The sequence below is a fragment of the Onychomys torridus genome, chromosome 18, assembly GCF_903995425.1.
Source record: "Onychomys torridus chromosome 18, mOncTor1.1, whole genome shotgun sequence".
NCBI classification, from domain to species: Eukaryota; Metazoa; Chordata; class Mammalia; order Rodentia; family Cricetidae; genus Onychomys; species Onychomys torridus.
In genome coordinates, this window is record NC_050460.1 from 31325379 (window position 1) to 31349981 (window position 24603).

The following is a 24603-nucleotide window of genomic DNA, read 5'->3' on the forward strand; positions in this document are numbered from 1 at the left end:
GGCTGTCCTCGAACACACAGAGATCTGTCTGCCTCCGCCTCCCAAGTGCTGGGATTAAAGGCGCCACCACAGCCTGGCCCACACTCTTGCCACTGGAAACTTCAGAGGTAAAAACAGAACAAAGGCCAGGTATGATAGAGCATACCTATAATCCCTAACTTGGAAGCCAAGGCAAGAAGATCCTAAATTCAAGGCCAGCCAAGGCTACAAAAGAAGAGCTTATCTCAAAAAACAAAATATAGGGTTGGCGATTTAGCTCAGTGGTAGAGCGCTTGCTAAGGCCCTGGGTTCGGTCCTCAGCTTAAAAAAAAGAAAAAAAAAAAAAACTAACAAAATATACAACAATGAACACAAGTAAAGAGACAAAAAGAAAAAGAAGCCGGGCAGTGGAGGCACATGACTGTAATCCCAGCACTTGGGAGACAGAGGCAGGTGGATCTCTGTGAGTTCGAGGCCAGAGCTAGTCCAGGACAGGCTCTAAACCTACACAGAGAAACCCTGTCTCAAAAAACCAAAAAAGAAGAAGAGAAGAAAGAGAAGGTGGAGAAGGAGAAGGAGGAGGAGGAGGAGGAGGAGGAGGAAGAGGAGGAGGAGGAGGAGGAGGAGGAGGAGGAAGAGGAGGAGGAGAAGAAGAAGAAGAAGAAGAAGAAGAAGAAGAAGAAGAAGAAGAAGAAGAAGAAGAAGAAGAAGAAGAAGAAGAAAATTAGGACAAAGGCCAGTTCTACTGAATGAGAGAAGGGATTAGGTCCATGACACCCTTGGACCCTCTACTGGAGGTATTCGTTTAGGGGGCATCTGTCTGCTATGCAAAGAAAATGGACTATGTAGTTCTGACAGACGAAGGGTCACTGACACCAGGCAGCCTGCTCTTGGCGCTGTGGACTCCCGTCTGCAGGCATACCACCTCTACACAGAGGTCTCTCAGCCCTGTCCTCTGGCTGCTTTTCCATCTAAGATAAGGAGAATGGCCGCACACTGAGGCCTCGGGGAAGAGAAGGGATGAAAGAGGAAAGCCTGATGGCCAGGAGGCCTCTCAACCGGCCTCAGGGCCCTCTGTGGATAGCTTCCTTGCCTTTATAGTCCTGCCCTTCTGGGTCGCCAGATAGTGGCCAAGAAACAAGGGCATCATTGTTGCATGGACCCAGGAGCCTTCCCGAGAACCACTTCTATAGGTACTCAACTCGGCACCATGTACTGACTTCTTGAGACCAATGTATCCTGGGGAGAAATGCCTTGCTGAAGACACCCGCAAAATAGCCAAAGCCTCCAGGGGACCTGACTCACAGGTTGGCCAGTCTAGGTGTCAGTGGGGGTGGGCTACACACAGCAACAAAGAAGAAACCAAGTGAAAAGGGTAGGCCTCCAGGAGGGCCTCCACAGAGAGGACAATATTCAAGCTTTCTAAACTGGACTCCACCTGCCATCCCTGCCCCCTCCTCCCCGGGCTGCCTGGTGCTGGCCATCACAGCATTAAAATCAGAGTCCCAGGGTACTCAGTCGGCCCCTTTGTTCTATAGGCGCAGGCCTGCGCACCTCAACTGTCCCTGACTAAGAGCTTCTCTCCTCAGTAGGAGAAGGGGCTTTGAGAGGCAATGGATGATTTGCTTAACAAATACCAAATCTCAGCTGCGCCGGAGACCAAACGGGAAAGAGTTCTTCTGCTTCTGGAGAGACTGTGGTGGGGCTGCAGGGAGGAAGTGACTAAACCAGAGTGGGCCTTAAAAGGCCAGGAGGGCTGGAGGCGAAATGGCCCTGTGGGGGCAGAGGCAGTAGATTACAAGACCAGATCCTGGGGCTGATGCAAGCCACAGGAGGAACTGAGGGAGGAGGAGGCAGGGCTGGTCCGCCAGGTAGCTAGCTGGGCTTGAATGGGGTGAGGGAGAGCGTGGCTTGGGGACAGGGCTGGCTGCAGAGACAGAGAGCAGGGTTGTGTTGTGGGGGCTGATGAGAGGTTCTTGGGGAAACTGGTGATACAAAGTAGCAGTATCTGGTGTGGGTTGAACACAGACCAGTGTGTACAGTCTTTCTGGGACAAAAGATTGCAAGGTGTGCCTTTCATGTTCTTTTTTTGTTTTTGTTGTTGTTTGTTTGTTTTTGGAGACAGGGTTTCTCTGTGTAGTTTTGGTGCCTGTCCTGGATCTCACTCTGTAGACCAGTCTGGCCTCTAATTCACAGAGATCTGCCTGGCTCTGCCTCCTGAGTGTTGGAATTAAAGGCATGCGCCGCTGCCGCAGCCACCACCCAGAACCTTCCATATTCTTCCATATTCTTTTTGCTGTCCTCTATACCATGTGGTTGGTGTGTGTGTGTGTGTGTGTGTGTGTGTGTGTGTGTGTGTCCTAGAGCTAAACTCAGGAGTGAGTAAGTAAAGCACATACTCTTCCCCTGAGCTGCATCCTCAGCCCACATCCTCTTTTCCCCACTGATGAATGTGGGGTGGGGGTGTCTTGAGAGCCAGCAGCTGCCAGTTGGAAGGCTCACAACCACCTGTAACTCCAGCTCCAGGGGGTTCCCATGTCTTGGCCCCCTTGAGCACGCATACTGTATGCATGTGTACATGCCCCCATACACGCATATACACACAATCAAAAATAATAAAATAAACCTGAGGGATGTAGTGGTATATGTGTTTAATAACAGAATTCATGGAAGGTAGAGGCAGGTGGATTTCTGTGAGTTTGAGGCCAGCCTGGCCTACACAGTGAATTTTAGGCTATTCAGGGCTACACGGTGAGACCCTGTCTCAATAAATAAATAGATACAAATGTGTAATAACAAAGAAAAAGAGACCATGAGGTTGTGAGTAAACAAGGTGGTGGGTAGTACAGGGAAGGGGAGATGGAAAGGAAAGGGAGAAAGTTATTTGATTACATTTTAATTTAAAACATAAAAATATTTTACATAAATAAAACAAATCTTTTTTTGAAAAGGAAAAGGACTATTTCTGGAAAGTGGAGACATAGCTCATTTAATACAGTGCCTGCCTAGCATGCAGGAAGCCTCAGGTTCAATTCCCAGCCCTAGAAAACTGGGCCTGGTGTCACATGCCTGTAATTCCAGCATTCCTTAGAGGCAGGAGGATCAGAAGTTCAAAGTCATCCTCAGCTACACAAGTGAGTTCAAGAATAGCCTGTATTACCATTACCTGAGACCTTGTCTAAAAAAAAAAAAAAAAAAAAAAAAACCAAAAAACAATCTGTATAATATGTATGCTTTAGTGATAGAGTCAGAATACACCAAATTTGTTGAAGATTAACAGGATACTGCCTACTTTAATTGAGCCTAACTAGGCTTGGGGCAAGAGAGGAGCATGACCTTGGAGAGCAGCTCAGGCCCCTTTCTGACAGGGCGAAGCACTTGGCATAGAGCAAACAGATGGTGAGAGGTGGCAGAGGATGCCAAAGAAAACACCCAAACGCTATGGAGCTGGGGGAGGGGCGCTGCCGGGGCAGCCCGGGGACTACCCTCTGAGGTGTAAAGGGTGGCTATGGGTAGGGAGGAGGGCCCAGGACCTAGTGCCTCCTCACTCCTAAACCCTTTCTCTTGTAAATGCCTTTCTCTAGTACACCCCACCCCCGCCTGAAGACGGCCTGCCCCAAGCTCAGTTGTGGGCGTCTTTGCAAGATCTGGGCTGCAGGATTTATCTTCTAAGGTGGAGGCTTGGCGGGCAGGCCTTAGGCTAGCAGGAACGCCCTGGAGGAAGACTTCAGGAGGACGAGGTCGCCGTATATTTACCCTGTGCAGTGGGGGTTCACTAAGGGAAAAATGAGCAGTGTACAGCTCAAGTTTCACAAGACAGCTCTCGGACAGATTCCCACAGTTCAATCTTCAAGGACAACCCCAGATAAAACTACTTTGAGCTTTTTTCTTTTGGTCTGGATGTGGGGAGGAGGAATAGGGTGTTCCCCACATTTTCTAAGCCATTTCTCCAAAGGAAAAATCCAAATGCACTGCAGCCTGGGGGTTGGTGTGTTTTTACCCTTGCAAGAGAGGGCTCTACCCGACTCAGGGCAGGCAGACGCTGAGCCCTGCCAGTGCTTTTTGGAGGAAAAGAAAAGACTTTTGGCTTGGGATGCTGCTCAGTGGTAGAATCCTGGTCTAGTACAGGTAAAGTTCCGAGTCTCATCCTTAGTTCCTCCAACACAAAATAAGGGTATGGTGACACACACCTTTAATCCCAGCATGGTGGGGGGGCATGACTGTCTCAAAAACCAAACCAAAACAACAAACAACACCAAGTTTCAGTGTGGACATTGGCCATGCCTAGCTTCTCCTCTTATTTCCTCAAGACCACGCAGGTAAAGGTCTCCTTTGTGGAAACAAAGAGTGGTTGGTTCCTCTGTGTCAGTTAAGAAGCAAACCGTTTGCAGGGACTAGGGGTTCTGGACCTGGAGCAGGCACAACCTGAGACCCTTCCTCTAAAACGCCACTGCTTGAAGGACCCGAGATGGGCTAGGGGTGCAAAGCAGGCATGCTGGGCAGCCAAAGGTTCATCTCAGTAGGAGTAGGATGTATGGAAAGTGAAGAGTCATATTTCCCTTTCTGTGACAGTGACCAATTTCTGAATTTAGTAAGCCTGTTCCTGTCCTGGCTGGCACCACAGAGATTAAGCGTAAAGTGGTGACCAGAGGACAGGTCATGGGCTGTGGGCTATGCAGCCCCCACCAGATTACCCTCTGCCCTTTTCCTCTACCTTTGGGACCACAAGGTGGCCTTTCCCCCAATCTAAGGGTGGCCCCTTCCAGGTCTCAGCCTGTGTGTGTGTGTGTGTGTGTGTGTGTGTGTGTGTGTGTGTGTGTGTGTGTAGCTGGGGGGTGGGGTTAGTATGGTTTTGGAGTCAGTCTTCCCTGGTGGTGGGCTGCAATGTCCAGGTCTCCCTTGTACCTTGTTTGGAGCAGCAGGACCCCAGCCAGTGGAGGAGCCCAGCCCCCCATGCGTAAACATGAATCCAGGCTGGGAAAGCACAGTGGGAAAGAGATCCAGGAAACCTCAACCAAGGACTCAGAAGAGAAAGGTGAAGAACAGGACGTGTCTGGACCCAATACTGACAAGCCAAGGCGGTGCTGTCCCTGGGTCACACTGCCAGCAAGGCCTTTGCTTCCATTTCCTGGGTCTCTCCCTAGAGTCTGGTGGGGCTCTTCCAAGTAGCTCACTGTGGCATGTCTCATGCCTGCCCTCCCCCAGATCAGAACCCAGGGGTGAAAGGATCACAAGGCTTGTCCCCCAGCAGATAACAGGCAGGTGGCATCTCTAGTTCTGTTCCAATTAGTTCTGATCTCAGGAATCACTCAAGTCTCGTGGGACAAGTGGAACTCATTTGCAAGTTTCTGTCAAATGAGACAAAAGGGAACATGGGTGGACATTTCCCAGGAACTTCATCCTTCAGGAAATCCCCTACTAGCTAATGCCAAGGGGGTAGGCTGGGTTACTTACGCAAAAGGGTAGAGGGAGAAAGGAGTTCCAGGAAGCCACTTTCTAACCCAGCAGCAGTTTCTCCCTACCTCAGGTCATAACCAAGCATGCAGTCTTACCCTGGAGTCTTTAGATGGACCCTTTCTTTGCTCAGAGCCTGCCAGGCAGAAGGGGACTGTAGACTTTCCATGGACAAGGGGACCCTGTGGAAGCAGGCCCAGCCAGGCTCTGGGCAGTAGCTAGGGACTGGGGAGAACCTAGGCTGGCCAGAGGAAGGCAGACAAGGGGGGTGCACAGACAATGTGGCTCTCTAACTCACCCTGCAGGTGTCTGCCTATCTGCTCAGCAGCACCAGGATGCCAGGACTACCTCTTTGGTTTCTGCCTTTGACATCACAGGCCCTGGCTGGTGGCTACCCTGGGGAACATGCACTCAGCTCAGTCTCTAAGGTCTGGAGGCCCAGCCTGGCTTGACAACTGATCCCAGGAGACTCCTGCACTGTGTGCCACCCCTGCCACATGTGGGTCCTCTGGGGACAGACAAGAGCACATGTACAGAAGATGAGCTCTAGAACCAACCCAGTTTGAGACTGAAGCTGCACCGCTCGCTGGATTACCCGAGGTGAGAGGTGGGCCACAGCTCCTTTGCCTCTTTTAGATTAAATTTCCATTTGGTATCACAGCGCCCTCAGCCAATGAGACACACAGAGAAGGAAGGCCTGGGACCCTATGTCTTGGCATATGTGGAAGCTCAAGCTTGGCTAGATCCCCAACATGTCCAGTTAGGGGAGGAAGAGCAGGAAGCAGATGTCTGGGTCCTCCCCCTTCATCAGGAAAGGCTGTGTGCGCGCACATGTGCACTTGTGTACACTGGTGTAACCTCTCTAAATGGGGCTGGCATTGCAGAAGAGAGCAGAGGTCCCTGGCTCTTCTAGGGGCAGTACCCAGAGACCAGGCTATTCCTAGGGTAGATGGGGACATTGGCCTGTGCCCAAGGGCATGGTCCAGGTGCTCCTTTAGGGCTTGGGCAAACAATAACAGTATCATTAGTCCTGAGTAACCCTGAGGGAGGGCCATGAACAGGCCCTAAGCCAAGAGCTTCGGCTCAGGAAGAGCAGCAGGGCTCTATCTTGTGTATCCATCCACTGAACACAAGACATGCCAGTTTCTAACTATACCTGAACACTGGCTCATGGCACCTGCCATCTTGGATCTGTAGGATGCCATTTCTTCCCTGTTTCTAGTGGCAAACTGCACAAGCTGCTCCCCTTGCCCATGCAGCTCCAGTTCCAAGGTTATGCTCCCTGACCTTGGCCTTGGCAGGCATTAGATTAGCAATGGAGCAGAGGGCTGCAACCAAGGCTCCATTCTGACAGAAAAGCTGGCTTCCAAAGAGACTCTGCCCAGGACCGGGGGCTGGTCACTAGCTCTTTCAAGTAGGAAATGATGAGGACACATGATTAACTGCAAGGAAATGAGACGCGTGACATAATACCCCTTCCTAGACCAGAGTCCCTGAAGATACACGGTCAAGAGGTCAGGCAGCAGACGTCACAGACAGCGCCTGCCAGATTCACCACTGGGTTAGCTAAGCAGGCCACCCTATTCTGTAAATGAAAGTGATGGGCCGTGAGGATGGGTGGAGCCCTAAAAATGCAACAGGGATGAGGCCACTTTAGGATGACAGGGGACAGGCTGGCAGCATTTAGACAGGAACAGGACTTCCGGCTCAGCTGCTGAGAACAGCCACTAAATGAAAGGTTGTTCTCTGGCCCCCAGCTGTGTCAGGAGGAGGATCTGAGAGGCCCTCACACCCTCTACTTCCTCAGAGCATGAACGCAAGCCTGTTCTAACTTTCCAGAAAATGAGTTCTGAAACCCCAGACCCCTCACAGTGGGATCCTCTTGTAAGCTCTACCTAAACTCTGAGAATGGACCCAAGGGGCTTCTGCTCCTGCTGAGGACTGAGTGGGAGCTGTGAGGCTTTGGCACAGGGGACATGGATAGGACATAAGCAGGAGGGGTGAGGGAGGGCAGTGCTGAAGTGAAGCCATCTCAGACAGCTGGAGCAGGTCTGGGCTCCAGAGGGAGGAACCACAGGACTGTGGGCAAATCCTTGAGAGAGTGCTCCCACCCTGCCCCCCCATCCCCCACCCCCGTTAGCTTCCTTCGGGGTGGGGCTGGGGGCAAGTAAGATGACAAGCAGTAACAGTAGCTCTTCCTGCTTCTCCAGCTGGAAACAGAGACCCTGATCCCATGGGAGTCTGGACAGAAAACCTAGCTCTGCCAGGGGCCCAGAGTCTCTGGCTATAAGAATCTCTATGTGTGACTGTGTGTGAGTCCAGTCTTACACATGTGCGTGAACATCAGCACGTGGGCCTGAGGACATGAGTGAGCATGTGGAGCTCTGCAAAGAGTAACTGGAACTGGCCATCTGCAGAGAGCTGGTTTCTCTCAAAGCCCATGACAGAAGAACAGGGCGTGCTGTGCAGCCCAAACTTTCTGGGTACCTAGGATGTACCCCTTCCTTTGTAAGAGTGGCCCAGCTTCCTGTCCCCTACATTTAGGCCAAAATGTTCCAAGGTGGTGTCTACAGAGTTGACTCCAGCAGATACATGTGACCTGGGCCAGCCAATCACAGTCCATGCCAAGCCAGTGAGCCTTGACTCTGGGACAGAAGCTCTTTCTTTACCCCTGGCCAGGGTGGCCGAGGAAAGGAGGTCAACCTAGGGTTTCACACACAGGCAGGAGAGAGCCTGGGAATGCACCCTAAGGTGGAGCCAAGCACTGGGGAGAGCAACACCGGGGCTGGGGACACACTGTGTGTAGTTCTGGGTTCAGCTCAGCCTGAGGAGTCACCCTAGGATGAACAGGAACTATATTTCCATCCCAAGAGGACAAAAGAGAAGGGGCAGACGGGTGAAAAGGTGGGACCAGACAGCTACTGAGAAGGCTCTGACTCTGGGAGGGAGCAGTCCTCACTTCTCCCTAGTCAGTCAAGGCTTAGATGCAGCACTGTGAGTGAGTGCTCCTACACCCAACTCTGGCCTGACTCAGGCCTGGAAGAGAGAAGTAGAGGCCAGGCTGGGCATAGGGCTGGCAGGAAGGGTCCTCCACCCCCACGTGGTGGCTCACTTCTGCCCAGGTGTGGCATTTCAATGGAGGCCTGCAGCTGAGCTGGACTGGGGACCCAGCCTCACAGGCATCTCTGTTTAAGTCTATGAAGGCAGTGCACATGCCATGGTTTAAGGGAACTGTTATGGACCTCCGGAGTTCAGCAGACAGGAAGTAGAAGGCGGGAAGATGCAAGGCCACGGACATCAGCATGCAGGGTGCTGTGGTTTGGTCTTCAGGGCTGTAGGTGGTGGGGGCAGGGGCTGCGGATGGTAAAGTTAGAGTATGATATAACAGGACCAGAGTGATGAAGAAACCCAGAAAAGAGCCCCAGGACAGAAGCTGATGAGTCCCTTGCCCATGGAAGGGACCCTAAGAGGTCCTCCAGAGCAGAGGGCTGACTGGGGTGAAAGAGGGAGCAGGCCAACCCTCCGGCTGGTTGGGCTTGAATAAAGGCTCTCTGGGACCCCACCCTGCCTCCTGGGCTTAACCCTGTCACTGCAAGCCTTGCTCATGTTCTTGCAAAGAAGCCAGATTTCTGGGAACCAGGCAAAGCTGGCCTGGGCCCGGGCCTGAGTCTACAGTTCCTAGACTTGCATGTAGTTCAACTCATCTACAGGGTCAGCTTCTCAGAGGCCACCAGGTTGATGGCAAAATACAGCTAATGCTTCTCATTTGGAGGAAGGAAGATGGAACAAAACCACAAGCTGGCCAGGAAGAACTCAGGAGTCTGCATGTCTATTTTCCATTCCTCAAATCCAGTTTCCTCCTGGTGCTCTTAACCTTGTCCTGACCCAAGTTTACAGCATTGTGTGTGTGTTGGGGGGCTAGAGGGGCTGAGGGGGCTCCTGCACTTTCGGCTCCTGCACTTTCAGGTGAGAAAGGGCAGGGGGAGAGGCTCCAGGATCCACTTACTTGTCTTTGAAGATGACACAGGCTCAGGCCAAGCCCCAGGGAACACACATTCCCTTGTTGGGGTTGGAAGTACCATCAAGAGAGGCCAGAGAGGAGCACAGAGATGCCAGAGGGCAGCTAATCCTGTGCTGTCCCTGCAGAGAGAGCTAGTCTCTCCCTACCACAACCTCCCATTTAGGCAGTTCCTGGCAGGGTCAGCCGGCCCAGGGACAGACAGCTGCAGTCTGGAGTTGCAGCAGCAAAAGCAGCAGAACTTGTTCACCAAGTCTCTCAATACACCTGGCAAACCACAAAGGGTTTACAGGAGATGCACACAGGGCACTTGCACACAAACACAGGGCAGGCCCACGCCCTCTGCACAAGCTGGGCAGACACACACCTCCATAGAGTAGCACTTGGCTGGAGCCTATCCCCAGCATCATCCACAGTCAAAAGCAAACCCCACCCCCATAAAATCACTTCTTTGCAAACAGTGCTCCTCCATAAACAAGCTTTCCCCAGGCCTCGGCTGCAGCAATGGCAGCCTGGGGCCTTACAAGAAGTGAATGCACCTGCAGGAGGCTGACCGATGTACAGTCCTCAGTGAGCCTCAAGCTGTCATCCTTGGAAGGCATCCACTATCAGGCTGGGAGGAGGCACAAGGCAAAAAGGAAGTCGGCTCCCAGTGCCAAGTTGGCCTCTTTATCCTCAGTTTTCATTCCACAATGGGAGACAGTTTAACCACCTCAAATTTAACCAACTAGAGAGACACTCCCATCCTACCTATCAAGATTCTGGTTCCCTATACCTTCCAAATCTCTAGGTGGGGGGAAGGAACCTCACTAATACAGCATCTGGGCTGGGCTGTAGCTCAGTAGCAAGCACATGCTTAACATGTGACAGGGTATGATATTCAGCAGTATCAGAAAAAAGTGCAAGTATGTATATATACATATGTGTACACACACATACATATACATACATATGTATTTATAGATTTATGCATAGTAAATACATACACACACACAGCAATAGACCTGGGAGAAAAAGCAAAAATGACTTGGAAACTGTGGTTAAACAGGAACAAGAAATATAACGGCAGATTTAACAAGACCAAAACATTAGCCACCTCTATAAAAGTGACTGGATCACAACTCAACTCCAAGAGTGGACATAATGTGACTCCATTCAGTAACACCTACTGTAGTTGAAACCAAATGTCCCCAGGAACCCCTGGTGCTGGGCTGGAGGGCTGAAAGGGGGAGAAAATTAAGTCAAGATATGCAATGTTTCTTGTCTGCAGCCAGAAGGCCAGTCTCACAGGGGCTTGGGAAGGAGCGGTCTCTGGCAGAATCATGTCCCTGGGCCAAAAGGAAGCACTGGGTGGCCAGCCGTAGTGTTATTTTATACTTTCCTCCGTGTAAACACTGTCTTCTCCCACCTGGCTTTGACGGACAGGATGCCTGCCTCTTGCTAGGCTGTGCCAGGATGTCAGACCCCAAGCATCTTCTCACCTAGATGTTTATTCTACTCTGTTAAAGGCCAGCACAAGGCAGGCAAGCCCAGGGCACAGATAGCCATCAAGGAGATCGGCACTATATATAAATGTTTTGAGATGGTGTCTCGTTATGTTGCCCAGGCAGGAATTGAACTCCTGGGCTTGAAGAATGAATCTCCCTGCCTCAATTTTTTTGTTGTTGTTTGTCCAGACAGGGTTTCTCTGTGAAACAGTCCTGGCTGTCCTGGAACTCGCTCTGTAGACCAGGCTGGCCTTGAACTCACAGAGATCCGCCTGCCTCTGCCTCCCGAGTGCTGGGATTAAAGGCGTGCTACCACTGACTGGCTCAACTTCTTGAATAGCCTGGACTAGGGGTGCTAGGCACTGAGCTTGGCACTTTCAATTGCTAAATCTTATACTCTAATCTTATAAAGCTCCTTTTACCCTTTTTGGTGGTGCAGAGGATTGAACCAGGACCACACACAAACTAGGTAAGCCTGCTACTAGAGTGAGACTCTGGCCCCCAAAGAAAGCCTTATTTTCCAAGCGGATTTTCATATGTGCTAATAGCATGGTAAGTGACTTTGGCCCTGCTAGGACAAACAGCCTTCTTGGGAACCCAGCCTGCCCCTGCCGCCAGTCCCGCTGTCCTCCTCCCTGCCCCCACAGAGTAAAGCCTGAGCAGTACTTCTTTTGTTAAAGAACTTGGTGGTTAGCTTTCCCAGGCAGGAGCCTCACTAACTTGTAATTACCAACAATGCCCTGTGATTGGTCCTCTCATTACTCAAGGTAATACTTCTGAAGTCCAGAGTTCCATAAATGCTTGTGGTCTTAATGATACACGGATATTAAGAGACCAGGGGGCTGCCACTGGTCAAAGGCAGTGCAGAGGGAGGGCGGGAGAGCAGATGACCACAAGGGATTGGACGAGAAGAGAGGGATGAAATACAATTCATTAGTTCAGTCTTTCACTTAGTGGCAAAAAACATGCAATGCTGAGACACACAACCAACTGTGCCCACAATCCAGCTAGACAGCCGGACATGCAAAGGGACAACAGTGGAGCCACGTTGTGCCCTTGTCTCTTCTCTGGGGAAGGGAGGAGGTGGGAAGACCAGGAGAAGAGCCTGCAGAAGTGTTTATTTGCAGGGTTGGAGGAGGGCTGTGACCCCTGCAGTTTAGGGCAGGAAATCTCCCAGACAGGAGTGTATTTAGCGTGGGACAGGCAGAAACTCAGCATGGCAGCCTCAAAGGCGGAGAAGAAGCTGTCTCCTTCATGCACGATCACCTCCAATTGACCTCAACTCTGGCCTCAGTTTCCCCAATGCACTCAAGAAGCACAAAGGCAAAGACTTTGAGCTCTGGGGATGAAAGGCTGCTCCATCCCAGACCACCACTCCCTGTAAAATAGGGCGGATGACGCCGCTGCTCATTTTGGCTGGTGAGTAGCCCCATCTCATCTTTGAAGATGAAACATGCTCAGGCCTAATGAGGAGTCAGTTGGCTGAGGTGGAGTGGGACCTAGTCACCTGCCTGGCCTGGCCCCTCCCAGTCACCACAGCACCCAGCCCAGGGCACAGAACTGGAACCACTTCACGCTTCTCTCCACCCTGGCACTCCACTAGTCCCCACCTGTCCCGTCCCCTGGTCCCGAATGCCTCTGCTCTTAGCTACTTCACTACCAGAGGTCAAGGTAAAGGGGAGCCCAGAGGCTCTGCAGTGGTCTGGGCTGCAGCACAGGGGTTCTGAGGGCCACCCCAGCCCCACCTGCCCTCCTGCTGTCCCCAACTGCTTTGGGGACAGTAAGCCCCCTGGATGTGCTGCTCTGCTCTCCTCCAGCTTTAAGGCAAAACTGACGATTTCTAATAGGTAATCAAGGAGGGAGGGGGGAGGGGCAGCTGTGCTTAGAGTCTTCAAAATAAAGGATTCCTCAGCCTGCTCACTCTCCCACCCCCTGACTGCTACACAGACACCTTCTGCCCCTATTACCAGCAGTTCAGAAATGTGGTGAGCCCAGTGGAAGCCTGGGGCCTGGTAAAAGCCACACCCCTGCTGGGCGAGGCTGTAGCCTGGCCCTGAAGGTTCCTGGAGGCCATACAGTCTCCACTCAGCCAGCCCAGACAGCAGCCTCGGCTTCCTTTTTCTCATACTCCTCTGTCACCCCTGGGCCGTTAGTATCCAACTATGACAGACTACCCCCAGGGGCTGACCCCAGCTCCTTCCTAGAGTCCCCTAACATGTCCGTGACATCCACTCCTGTTTTCCTGGGAAATACTTGGCAAAGGAAAAGTGGTGTGTGGATGGCCCCCACCTTCCTGGGAGACTGTAGCCTTGTAAAAGCACTCATACAAATCCCAAGGCGAAGGCAACCTTCCTTGCATGATCTGAATGGGAGTGTGCACCTGTGCACCTGGGGATTATCCTATCTTCTTAATGGTTCATTTGTGTTCATTAAGTAATTAATTCACTTATCTGATTTTCAGAGTGATGCCCAAAGGTTGGACTTCTGGATTGTTAATATTCAACCTCAGGAATGAGATTTTTGAATCGCTGCCTTCCTGAATTAGAAGATCCCTATCCCCATTCTTTATCCTGAATCTCTACCAATAGAAGAGCCCGTGGAGATCCACTTGGAAGCCCCCCACCCTCACCTTGGTCCCTGCTCTGACACCAACCCCAGGGATGCACAGGCCTCTTCTATTATTCCTAACCCACAACCTCCCAAACCAGAGTACTCCATTGCCCTTGACTCCCACCTAAGTTTGGCTTTCAGGAAAGCTGGTCAAGGCTTGGGAGAACTTATTTGGAAGAACTGGAGAAAGGTCAAGGGCTAAGCCTTGGTCAAGATTAGTGGGAATAAACAGGAAAACTGGGTATAGCTCTGTTGGTATGCTTGGGCGCACAGCTTCACCTGTCCCTACATGCACAGGTGGGCAAGGGTGCTAATTACAGGCTTCGGAGGGATATTGAGCGCCTCCTCCCTACATAGAAGGCAGCCTGCTGGCCTCTGTCCTGGAGTGGCTTGCGGTTCTGGAAGGACTAGCAGCCACAGGCCCCGCAGGCTGTGCAATGTGGACGGCCCCACCTTCCCCGTTAAATGGGGTAGCAGGGTCTTGGTGAAGGCAGGCAGGGGCTGAGGTGCTTACCTTGTGGTCTAGCTCAGCTTTGGCCTTTGGCTGTTGCCCCTGCCAGGATGGCAAGGTCTCAGCACCCAGACACTGCCTGAGGGATGATGGTCTCATGAGGCTGAGGAGCTGGCTGAGCAAGGCTAGCTGTGGAGGAGACAGGAGACTGACTGAGTGTGTGTACAAGTGCTCTGGGAGACATCTTCAACTGCTGGAGAGGGTCATAACCCCAGCTTCCAGGACCTGAATCCACCTCTCACTTATGAGCTCTGTGACCTCCCTAAAATGGTCCACACCCCTTTTTCCTAGGAGGAGGTACATGTATATGGGCGTGTGTGTGCACATGGGCTGGCACACATGTGTATGAGCACAAGCACATGCACACAGTAGCTGGCAGAGGGGGAGCCCTCCCTTAATTTGATGAATTAGGAAGCTCTCCAGAGGCTTAATTCCCCACAAAATGAAGAGTAAGAAAGAGATTCCCTCTGCCACTGAGTGGGACCTGGCCACCTGAGCGGCCAGCCCTTCAGCCAATGATAGCATACTCTCCCCTGCATCTCTCTCTCATCACTTAGCAGGTTGCTGTGACATGTTCAATCCACAGGAAGAAGGGAGAATGTGTCTTGGGCTTTGCCTGTCCATCCTGTGAGTCAAGACCACGCTCTGCCTGCCTGTCCCTAACGCCTCTGCATCTTTACCACACACTCTTCCCTCCCATGAATTCCAAACATTGAGTCTTCTAAGGCATGAAGAAGTCAGAAAAGGAGGCTCCCCACAATATAACAGTATCCAATAATAGCAACAGCACTGTTTGTTTGAAACAAGGTCTCCCCTTGTGTCCTAAACCTTGTGACCCTTACAAGTATGAACTACCAGGTCTGGCATTCTTTCAGGGTTTTTTTGAGCTGAGGATCGACCCCAGGGGGCAAGTGCTCTACCACTGAGCTAAATCCCCAACCCTCAATTTTTTTTTATTACGTGTGTGTACGCAAACAAGCCACGGCATACACCCAGATGCCCAGATGGTAGAAGGTAATTTGCAGGAGTCAGTTCTTTCTTTCAACAGAATGGGTCCTAGGGGTTGAACTCAGGTCATCAAGCTTGGTGGCAAGAGCCTTTAGAGCAATGAACCTAGGTAGGTCCTGCCTGCCATGGTTCCAGGGCCTGGTACTTCCTCTGCAGACTAGGCTGGCCTCAAGCCTGCAGCACCTCCCTTCCTATGCCTCTGAGGACTGGGGTGTGTCTTGCCCAGCCCTCTTTTCTTTTCCTAAAATATCATACTATTTTCTATTGTCCAACAGAATAACCGATAATTCATTCTCATCCAATATCTATATTCAGTTTTCTCAGTCTCAGAAACATCCTTTCAGTTGGTCTGTTTAGATGGGGACTCCTCTGCAAGGGCTGCACAGCCATTTGGTTGATGTGTTCATCTGCCAGGCACCCCACCTCCTGTTTAGCTTTGAAGAAACTGCCCAATCCCTCTGAACAAAAGAAGCTTTGAACCCTTTGGGAAGGATGCTACCTGCCTCAGTCCTGAAGCTAGCCCCTCCCTCTGGTCACCCCAAACATGGGTTTGAGCAGTCCAGATAGGGCCCCAAGCAAGGACTGCCCAGATGCTGGAGTAGAGGTAGGCGAGTCCCAGTCCTCATCTCTCCAGGCCATTCCTGGTCAATCCTAGGGATAGGGAGGATGTGGAAGAAGGGGCAGTGCCCGGGTAGTTCAAGAGGACTGACCCCTTAGATCTAGCAGGTGCAGTGTGGCCACAGGCAAGAAGGCTGAGCCCCCAGTCCAGCTCTCAGCCTGAGCCTGGCCGGGTGGCACACCACACCTGGCTTTTTCCTGTGACTCACCCACCAGCACCTGCTCAGCACTTCAGCTGCCCTCAACCTCAGAAGCCCTGGAGAGCAGCTGGGCCGGGAGAGGAGGATGAGGGGCTAGGAGTCAGGCTGGCTCTGGCTCCTGGAAGGAGGCCAGGCTTCCTCTGCAATGTGGAAAGAAGGCAGCAAAAACGGGGAGGAAGGATCTGGGCAGATAGGTTCCATCTGGGGCTGCACCGAGAGCGGCATTGCCTTGTGCCAGCCTTCCGAGTCGGGATAATTTTCAAAACAGCCCTGCCCTTTCGCACGCTGGAGGCTCACAGCTGTGCAAGCAAGCAAGCACTGGGCTGCCCCTCCCTGCCTTGAAGACCACGCCCCCAGAGTGACTGAAGACCGGCCTCAGCACAGCCAGGACCCTCCCTGCTCCAGGAGCTGGGGGCAGGGCTGACAAGGAAAGCACACACCAAGCTCACTTGCTCGTTCCCATTTTTCCTCTCGCTCCAGGAGAGCAGGCTGGTGGTCCTCGGTGCAGTCTTGCATTCTGGTCTCAGATTCTCTTTTGTTTCCTGCATCACCCCGCCCCCACATACCACCCTCTCTCCTGGATAAAGGCTTCTCTGGTCCATAAAGGTCCTGGAGAGGGAGGGTCAGGATCAGACCAGCACCCTCTCCACCCTCACCCCCTACTCCTGCAGAGCGCCAACTCAGCAAACACTCAGCCCATTAGGGCAGACACCTCAGGGCAAGTAGTGATGATCACCCAGAAGGACAGGCCTCCACTGGCCTTGCCAGTCTCCTGGCAGAAGGAGATCCTGGCAAAGCAACTGTCTACACAGCATGCGTCTCTTGCTCTCAAGTTCTGGCAGTGGCTCCAGTTTGCACAGGAGAGGTGACTGCAAGGCACTAGGGGTCCCAAATGACCTGCTGCTGCGCTCTGGAGCCTGGGCCCTCACGTGGTGTCTGAACGGAGACACTGCAGAACTGCCCCCTCCTTGTGGGGGGAGTTCACCATCACATCTACCCCACAGCCTTCACCACTTGTGCCGGCCACCCTTGCCAGTCCCCTACCCTGCACAAACGTTTCCCTATTGCATCATTTACTCTCCACCATGCATAGACCCTGCTTGCTTAGTGAACTGACTTAGCAGCCCCTCCCTGACTATGACATTGTTTCCTGCAATGTCCACAGGGCCAAGCACCATGCCTGGCATGTGGCTGATGATTATTAAGTATTCATTCGGCAAACGAATGGCTAAATAGCATTAGGACTTTAGGTGACCGTTTCCTAGGAGAGTCAAACTTTTGTACCCTCCCTCCCCCACTTAATTTTGGGCACTTAAAGCTCCTGCTTTTCAAATTTCAAGAACTGATTTGAGGCTGAATGTGGTGGTGCATGCCTTCAATTCCAGCACCTGGGAGGCAGAGGGAAAGAGGATCTCTGAGTCTGAGGCCAGCTTGGTCTACATAGCAAGTTCCAAGACAGCCAGGACTACATAGAGAGACCCTGTCTTTAAAAAGAAAAAAAAAAAAAAAAAAAAGATGTGGTGACACATGCTTAGGACTTGTGAAGCAGAGGCCGAAGGAGGCTCTCAAGTTCAAGGCCAACTGGCTTCATAGCAAATCTCTGAACAATGGGTTGATAGGATGGCTCAGAGGGCAAATTGATTGCCTGAATACCTGAGTTTAATCCCTGGAGCCAGCACTGTGGAAAGAGAGAACAAGAGAATGGACTCCTGCAAGGTGCCCTCTGACCTCCACAGGGACACCGCCTCCTGACATGTGAACACACACACAATAAATAAATACATATTTACAAAATGGTTTGCCTTGTTTCTATGTTGCAAGAGGCTGGTATAAGAGACAAACTCCTGGTTTCCTCCCAAACCTGTTCCACCCTCTTGCCTGGCTGGTGAGAGGTGCCTCCTTCCCTCCATATCTAGCTAGCTCCTGGAGGGCTCCCGCCTGCTCTCTCTGGCCCTGCTGGCTGTCCCGGGGAAGTGACCTAGCATCTGCCACTACCCACCTCTGCTGCTATCACCCCAGGCCAACTGCCCTGCAGAATGACAGACAGCTCACCCTCCTTGCTTCATCCCCCCAACACTTTAGTCTCAACACACCATGGTCTTACTTCTGACCCCTGCTTCCGCTATTCTACCCTCTGCCCTCTGCTCTAGCCACACCCTCCAACTTAAGAGTCCTTTACTGAGGCCCTGGGCCTTTGTATTTGCCATTTCCTCTGCTGGAAGTGACCCTCTCCCCACAAGGAAACCTTGCTTCCTACAGTGCTGTGCAGAAACCTCCCTTTCTCTCTTCCCCTTCACAAATCCGCCTCCACCCAATGCTGCCTTTCCCCTTTCTGGCTTAATTTTTCTCCACAGCACCTGTCATTCTCTGGCAGTTCGCCCCAAATGTTGATCCTCTCTCAGGGCTCTGTTGGCCTGCTTGGACTGAGACTATCATAGGAGAGGAACTTAACCCAGTTCAGCTCTTTCCTGCCCAGACCAGACTCTAGAGCACCCTGGGGCCTGAGGCCAAGCCGTGACTGTTTCTAAAGTATTCCCAGTATTCAGTGAACAACAGGAATTACTGATCCAACCCTGGGACTCTCGGGAAAAATGCAAGTGCTGGGTTGCTGCATTCTACTGACCTGCTGTCTCAAGCCCAGCTCCCCAACCCTGTCCTGCTCCTGGGGGGCTGGGAGGGAGCTCAGGCTGTGGCTTGAGGCAGGGGTGAGGGAAGGTGAGCAGCTTCTGATCTCAGGTCTCTGCTTCTATATGAGTCAACCCCGGAAACTCCATCACAATGGTATAGGCTAAGAGCCAGGGAAGGGGCTGGAGAGGTTGATGTGGCATGCCTCAGTGGTCAATGGCATGATTCTAATCCTGGCTCCCCACTTCCCTGCTGTGTAGCTTCCCTGACTCAGTTTCCCCATCTATAAAACATGGATAGAGTAGCAGCTCTTCTAGCCCAAGGCTTTGAGGGAGGGAAGCACTAAGAACAGTACTCTGGGAACACAGTGGGTGCTGCCTGCATGGTAGATGCAACTATTATAAGTGGAAGCCAGAGCTGTGTGCATTCAGTTGACGAGGTCGGCACAAGAAAAAGTCAAGAGGAGAGGGTATGGGCAGGGATGGCTGTGTGGCCGTGTCATGGGTGGCTGTGGGGACAAGGTGGTCCTTTGAAGGCAAGTCTAAGGAAGCTGGGTCTAACAGGCCAGACCGGGAAGGAGAGTGCCTGGGGACCAGACACCAGGAAGAGACTAGCAGCAGACTCTAAACACACCTGCTGGGCCTCCCTCTCTCCACAGCGCTCTGGCTCCTTGTCCTCTGGCAGGCAGTACACCCAGCAAGCAGGGACTCATCCTGAGACCTAGCTCAGGTACCTTCTTAGAAGCCTATCCCCAGGCAGAGTTAGTCACCCAGGTCACAGCTAGCTGGCTCACCTCTCTTCAGGAGTTAGTTGTCTGGGAGTGTTGTCACACCTGGTGTCTGAGGCTGGGCCTGGGAAGCCTGGGATTTGAGCTGCCTAGTCAGTGTCTAAGGAGCAGACAGCTACACAGTTGGGCTCACAGGCCGCACAGCGGGTAGGTGGATGGAAAGGACCTGGAGTCGGGAAGCAGAGTCTGGCTCCACTTGCCTGACTGGCCTTGGGATCCTGGGTTCTTGGTTGTTGAGGAGACCTCCTGAGCTAGCTCCCTGACCAATCAGGCAGCGCACATAATTTGCCTCCCTCCTTGTGGCTCCTCTCCAGGCCTGGGCAGCTCTATCGGGCTCCCTGTCACTCTCCATGAAGTCTCAGGTCAAGAGAAACCACTAGGCCTTGAAATGGCCTTACCTTTGGGTCACTGCTAGCACAGCCTCTGGGCAAGAGGCCCCAGGGACCTCCTCTCCCCTGAGTCCTGACTTTCCTTGTCTCTGTGAGTTCTCTATGGGGGCTCAGTGAGCTCCTCTGGCCAAAGCCAATGCCTTCACAGCAGGCTGCCATGGCAGCCCTTGGGCAACCCTCTGGCTGAGTCTTAGTTTGCTCCTAACTTCCTAACTTGCCCTTCCCTCTTCAGTGACCTCACTGGGGAGTCATCCCCTCCCAGTGGTGTGGCTTGCAGAGCGTTCTCTCCTTGGGTGCCCTGACCCTCACCTGCTGTCTCTTCATCCCACTAGCATTACACTGTGTGGCCAGGCCCTGGGCTGAGGGGCAATGGAGAGCAAGCAGACACCACGGAGCTGTCTGGGAACAGGAGTGTGGGGAACAAGTAAGGGAGGTGACAGACAGGACCAGGCGGCCTCCTGGGAATGGCAAGAAGTCAGGGCAAGAAGGACAAGCTCCTGCTGGGCTGAGCTACAACCCCCCACCCCCCACCCCCCCCACCATGCTAGGGCAAAAGTGTTCAAGGCTAAGGGGGAGGAGGGGCTGAAGCAAGAGTCAGGCCCAGCTCCCTCCTTCCAATCTAAGCAACTGACACCTTTCTTAGCTCCCTCACCAAAGAGCCCTCAAGATCTGGGTCTCTTGAGCTAGCTGGCTTGGGGATGTGCTGGTCATGCCTTTGTCTGTGTACCTGGCCTCTTAAGGGCTGTTGAGCCAGGCATTCAGGGGACCCTGAAACCACAAGAATTCTAGGGAGATCCCTGGTGGAAGCAAGAGGCTTTCAACTTCCCCCTTCTTAGCCTTGGAGCCTCAAGGAGGCCACGGCCTCTGAGCTAACAGGCCATGTCAGAGCTCCTCAGAGAAGAGTCAGGAAGAAGCCAGGCCTCACCCCTGATGCCTCAGGGACTTCTAACCCTGGACCAGGGGACTCTTGTAGGAGCAGCTTTAGTAGTATTTCTTTCCATCTTTATTGTTCTTCTGTTGTGGAACCCGGGTTTGGGAAGGGAAGAGTGGGGGTCCCCCGGTGCTGGGAAGTGAACTCTGGTCCTCTATAAGAGCAACAAGCACTCGTAACTGCCGAGACATCGTCCAACCCTGCCAGTGTTCTTCAAGGATGTTCTTCATGCCCTAGTGGATGGTCCCCCTCCATGTGAATACAGGCTATAAGTGAAGTCAGGAGGGGGATGGGGGTAAGGGGAGGTCTAGGAAGCCTTAGGGCAAAGAGTAGGAGGGTGGATAATTGAATGCATGTATGAAATTCTCAAAGAATAAAAATATATTTAAAAAAAATCGGGGTGGAGAGATGGCTCAGAGGTTAAGAGCAATGACGGTTCTTCTAGAGGTCCTGAGTTCAATTCCCAGCAACCACATGGTGGCTCACAACCATCTGTAATGAGATCTGGTGCCCTCTTCTGGCCTGCAGGGATACACGCAAACAGAACACTGTATACATAATAAGTTGAAATAATAAATTTTATGTTATGTGTATTTTACCACAGTTCATAAACTGTAACGCAGGCTCCACGTTCATAGATCAGGTCCGTCCCTAGTGCCTAGGACAGGGTAGGTAGACACACTACTATTTGTTAGAGTGGAGGATTCAGACAGTTTGAGTAAGGAGTGAGCTGGCACACCGACCTTGCCCAGACTGGTCTCTTAAACCCTAGGCTCAGTCTTCCTGCCTCAGCCTCCCCTGTAGTTGGAAACACCGGCTGCGGCCACTGCTTCCTTGCTATGCTGATAACAGACCCCAGGGCCTCACACGTGCCGCGTAAGTGCTCTACCATGGAACTATGTCCCTGGCCCCAGAACTGTGGAACCAAAGGAAACTCCGAGTAAAACATTTAAATCCAGCTCAGGGCTGAGGATGGTTGCTCTGATTACACCTCAGGTGTAAGCAGGTTCTGGAGAGAGGGTCATGGCCCACCAGAAGCCTTCCTGGTCCTGCTGAGTCAGACTCACCTGGGTTTTCTCCCCGCAGAGAGGAAGTTCCTCTTGTTGACCCAGCATCCGGGCAATAACTGTGAGGCTCAGTTGGCTGCGAAGCTGCCTGGGAGAGAAGAGAAGGAGTCTGAGTGGGGCAGGCTAACGTTCTGGAAAGAATGGGAAAGACACACTCTCCAACAAGCAAGGGCAGTACGTTTTTCTTTGGAGTTGTAACCCCCTCAGAGCTGTATGTACCTGTAGATCTGTATGTATCTGTATGGGTGAAAGGGCGGTCTACTCAAAACTGGACCAACATTTCCACCTTTGTGTAACAGAGACAATACGTACAGACAGAGACCAAAACCAGGTGTGGCTCGGTGTAAAAAAAGCACTAATTTAAGAAGAAAAATGTGGGGTTGGGGATTTAGCTCAGTGGTAGAGTATTTGCCTAGCAAGCGCAAGGCCCTGGGTTCAATCCTCAACTAAAAAAAAAAAAAGAAGAAAAATGTGGTGATAAAAGGGATAAAACTACTAAGCGGAGAAAAATATGCAGACAGAGGAGGAAAGGCAACCAGGAGAAAAACACATTCCCTTCTCTGTTCTCTTTGTCCTGCCTAATACACCGACTCTCAAGTTTCAAAGGACTTCACGCAGGATGGGTGATTGGCCACTTGAGACCAGGCTTCATTGTTTTTTGTTGTTGTTTTTTGTTTTTTTTTTCCCACCATTTGGAGAACTTTCCTTTGGGATCTCCCTCCTACCATCCTGACCAGGTCCAGGCTCCCAGGATACACTGAGAGCTACTCAACCACCCAAGCAGCCTTTTGGGTCTTGGTTGGACAATTAAGAGGCTATAAATAACTTCTCTGTGGGGTAGCTAATGTGACAGGTGGTCACCTTATAGTGCTGGTTGTTCTTCTGTCTCCCAGTGGGATGGTAAAGAGAACGAGGGACACAGAGCCCCAGGAAAACCTGGAGCCAGCTGTGCCTGCAGCCACCAGCCCCAGTTTCTAGACCATTTGCTCCCTGAGCTGCTTGTAAGCCAGCACAGGCCTCCCGCTTCAGTCAGCTGGGAGTCTGAGGTCAACCATAAGGCAATACTTAGTCAGTGCTGACTCAGTCAGGAAAGAGGACCCCAGTGGGGGCTTCGCATGTTCACGCTTGGGTCCCTTAAGCACTTGGGAGAGTGAAGAACAGAGGAAGAAGGACACCAGAGGGTGGGGCTGAGAGTTGTCCCCTAGGATCTTTGAGACTAGGTGACTGGACAAACTCCTCCTCAGGTCAAACTCTGTAATCAGTCACCTGAGCCTTGCTGGGGAGATTACAACATGTCATTCCACGTATGTCCACACACTGGTCTCCAGGTGGTAGTCAGCCCCTTGAATGGAATTATTTATACATTTATTTATTCTGACAAGCCTTATGCATGCCAGACAGGTGCCATGCCACAGAGTTTCATTCTCTTTTGTTTGTTTTTTGAGGTTTCTCTGTGTAACAGCCACAGCTGTCTTGGAACTCTGTAGACCAGGCTGGCCTTGAACTCACAGAGATTCGCCTGCCTCTGCCTCCCCAGTGCTGGGATTAAAGGCGTGCACGACCACTGCCCAGGCAGAGTTTCATTCTTATCTCTTCTGGAGGGACTTGTTGTGGCCACCACCCAGTGCTAAGTGACCCACTCAGAAGGGAACCCCATTGGGCTTCGGATGCCGCTGTCTTGAACCATGCCAGGGAATGAAATGAAGACGGGAAGGAAAGCTCTGACAGGCCCTGAAGTTAAGCATGATGGAAAATGTGTCTGGAATGGGATTCTAAGAGGAGAAATGCTCACAGGTAACAGTGCTGTTGGAAGGACCTCCGGCAGGGGACAGGGGCCCTCAGCCACATCCCTGGAAAGACACTGGGACCAGAAAGACCCCATGTGGGACGCAGCAGGTGCTAGGAAATGCTTCCTTTAGGAGGCCCCCCATGGCAGGGCCAAGCCTGGTCACTTCAGCTGGCACTGGTGGCCCCAGAGCAACGTTCCCAGGGCCACACTTGCCTTAGTGATGGAGTGCTGAGAAGCTTGGGATCAGACACAGGGTCTGAGCTCTGCAGGCTAGGCTGATGTTTCTTAAGGAAGAGTCAGAAGGAATCAACAAAGCAGGGGTTCTTAATGCAAAAGAAGAGCAGCAGGTGGTGGCGGCACACATCTGAAGGGCTGGGGGGGGGGCACGGGGACAAATGGCCACTCTGAGAGAGAAGACAGACCATAATGTGCTCACATAGCTGACAGGAAGGGACAGGACCCCTTTGGAAAACTCAACCGTGATTCTGAAGTCAAGCCCTGCTCCGGTGTGCACAGGTTCAGGAGAAGGACTCACAGCCGAAGTGCCCCATAAGCAAACTGAATTCTGTCTACACTACTACTTCCACATGTTGTCTTCACTCTGCTACAAACGGAAGCCAGTGTGAAAATTCATGATCATCCAGTCTGAAATGGACTGCTGGAGGTAGAGGTCCTGGAGACCCTGGGGTATGCTCACGTTGTCCTCTCTCCCCCAGCCTGGGTGTAGGTGTCACGTGTGTGACTTGGGCAAACTCCACTGAGACATGCTCAATGGTCTGTACCCTGTATGTAGTTCAAGAAAGCTGTCGTACTAAAAAGAGGTTCAGCTGAGGGGACTTAGGTTTGTCGGATTTAGCAAATTAAAATATAGGATGTCCTGTTAAGCACAAATTTCAGATAAAGAACGAACCTGTTTTTCTTTGTGTTTTAAAAGAATGCTGTGGGGGCTGGAGAGAAGGCACTGGCTGTTTTTCCAGAGGATGTGAGTTCAATTCCCAGCACCTACATGGTGGTTCACAACCATCTATAATGACATCTGATGCCTTCTTCTGGCCTGTAGACATACATGCAGGCAGACCACTGTATACATAATGAATAAATAAATCTTTAAAAAAAAAAAAAAAAGAACG

General features: G+C 51.9%; 1 protein-coding gene across 2 annotated transcripts in view; it reads right to left on the reverse strand.

The window, feature by feature from the left end:
- Nucleotides 1-24603, reverse strand: part of Fam178b (family with sequence similarity 178 member B) — a 112576-nt gene that overhangs the window by 2736 nt on the left and 85237 nt on the right. For both annotated transcript variants that reach the window (XM_036168325.1, XM_036168324.1), the window contains 2 exons: nt 21685-21772; nt 14063-14188 (listed from right to left, as the gene is read on the reverse strand). In XM_036168325.1, coding sequence (XP_036024218.1) covers nt 14063-14188; nt 21685-21772 — 214 coding nt within the window. The remainder of the gene's footprint in view (nt 1-14062; nt 14189-21684; nt 21773-24603) is intronic.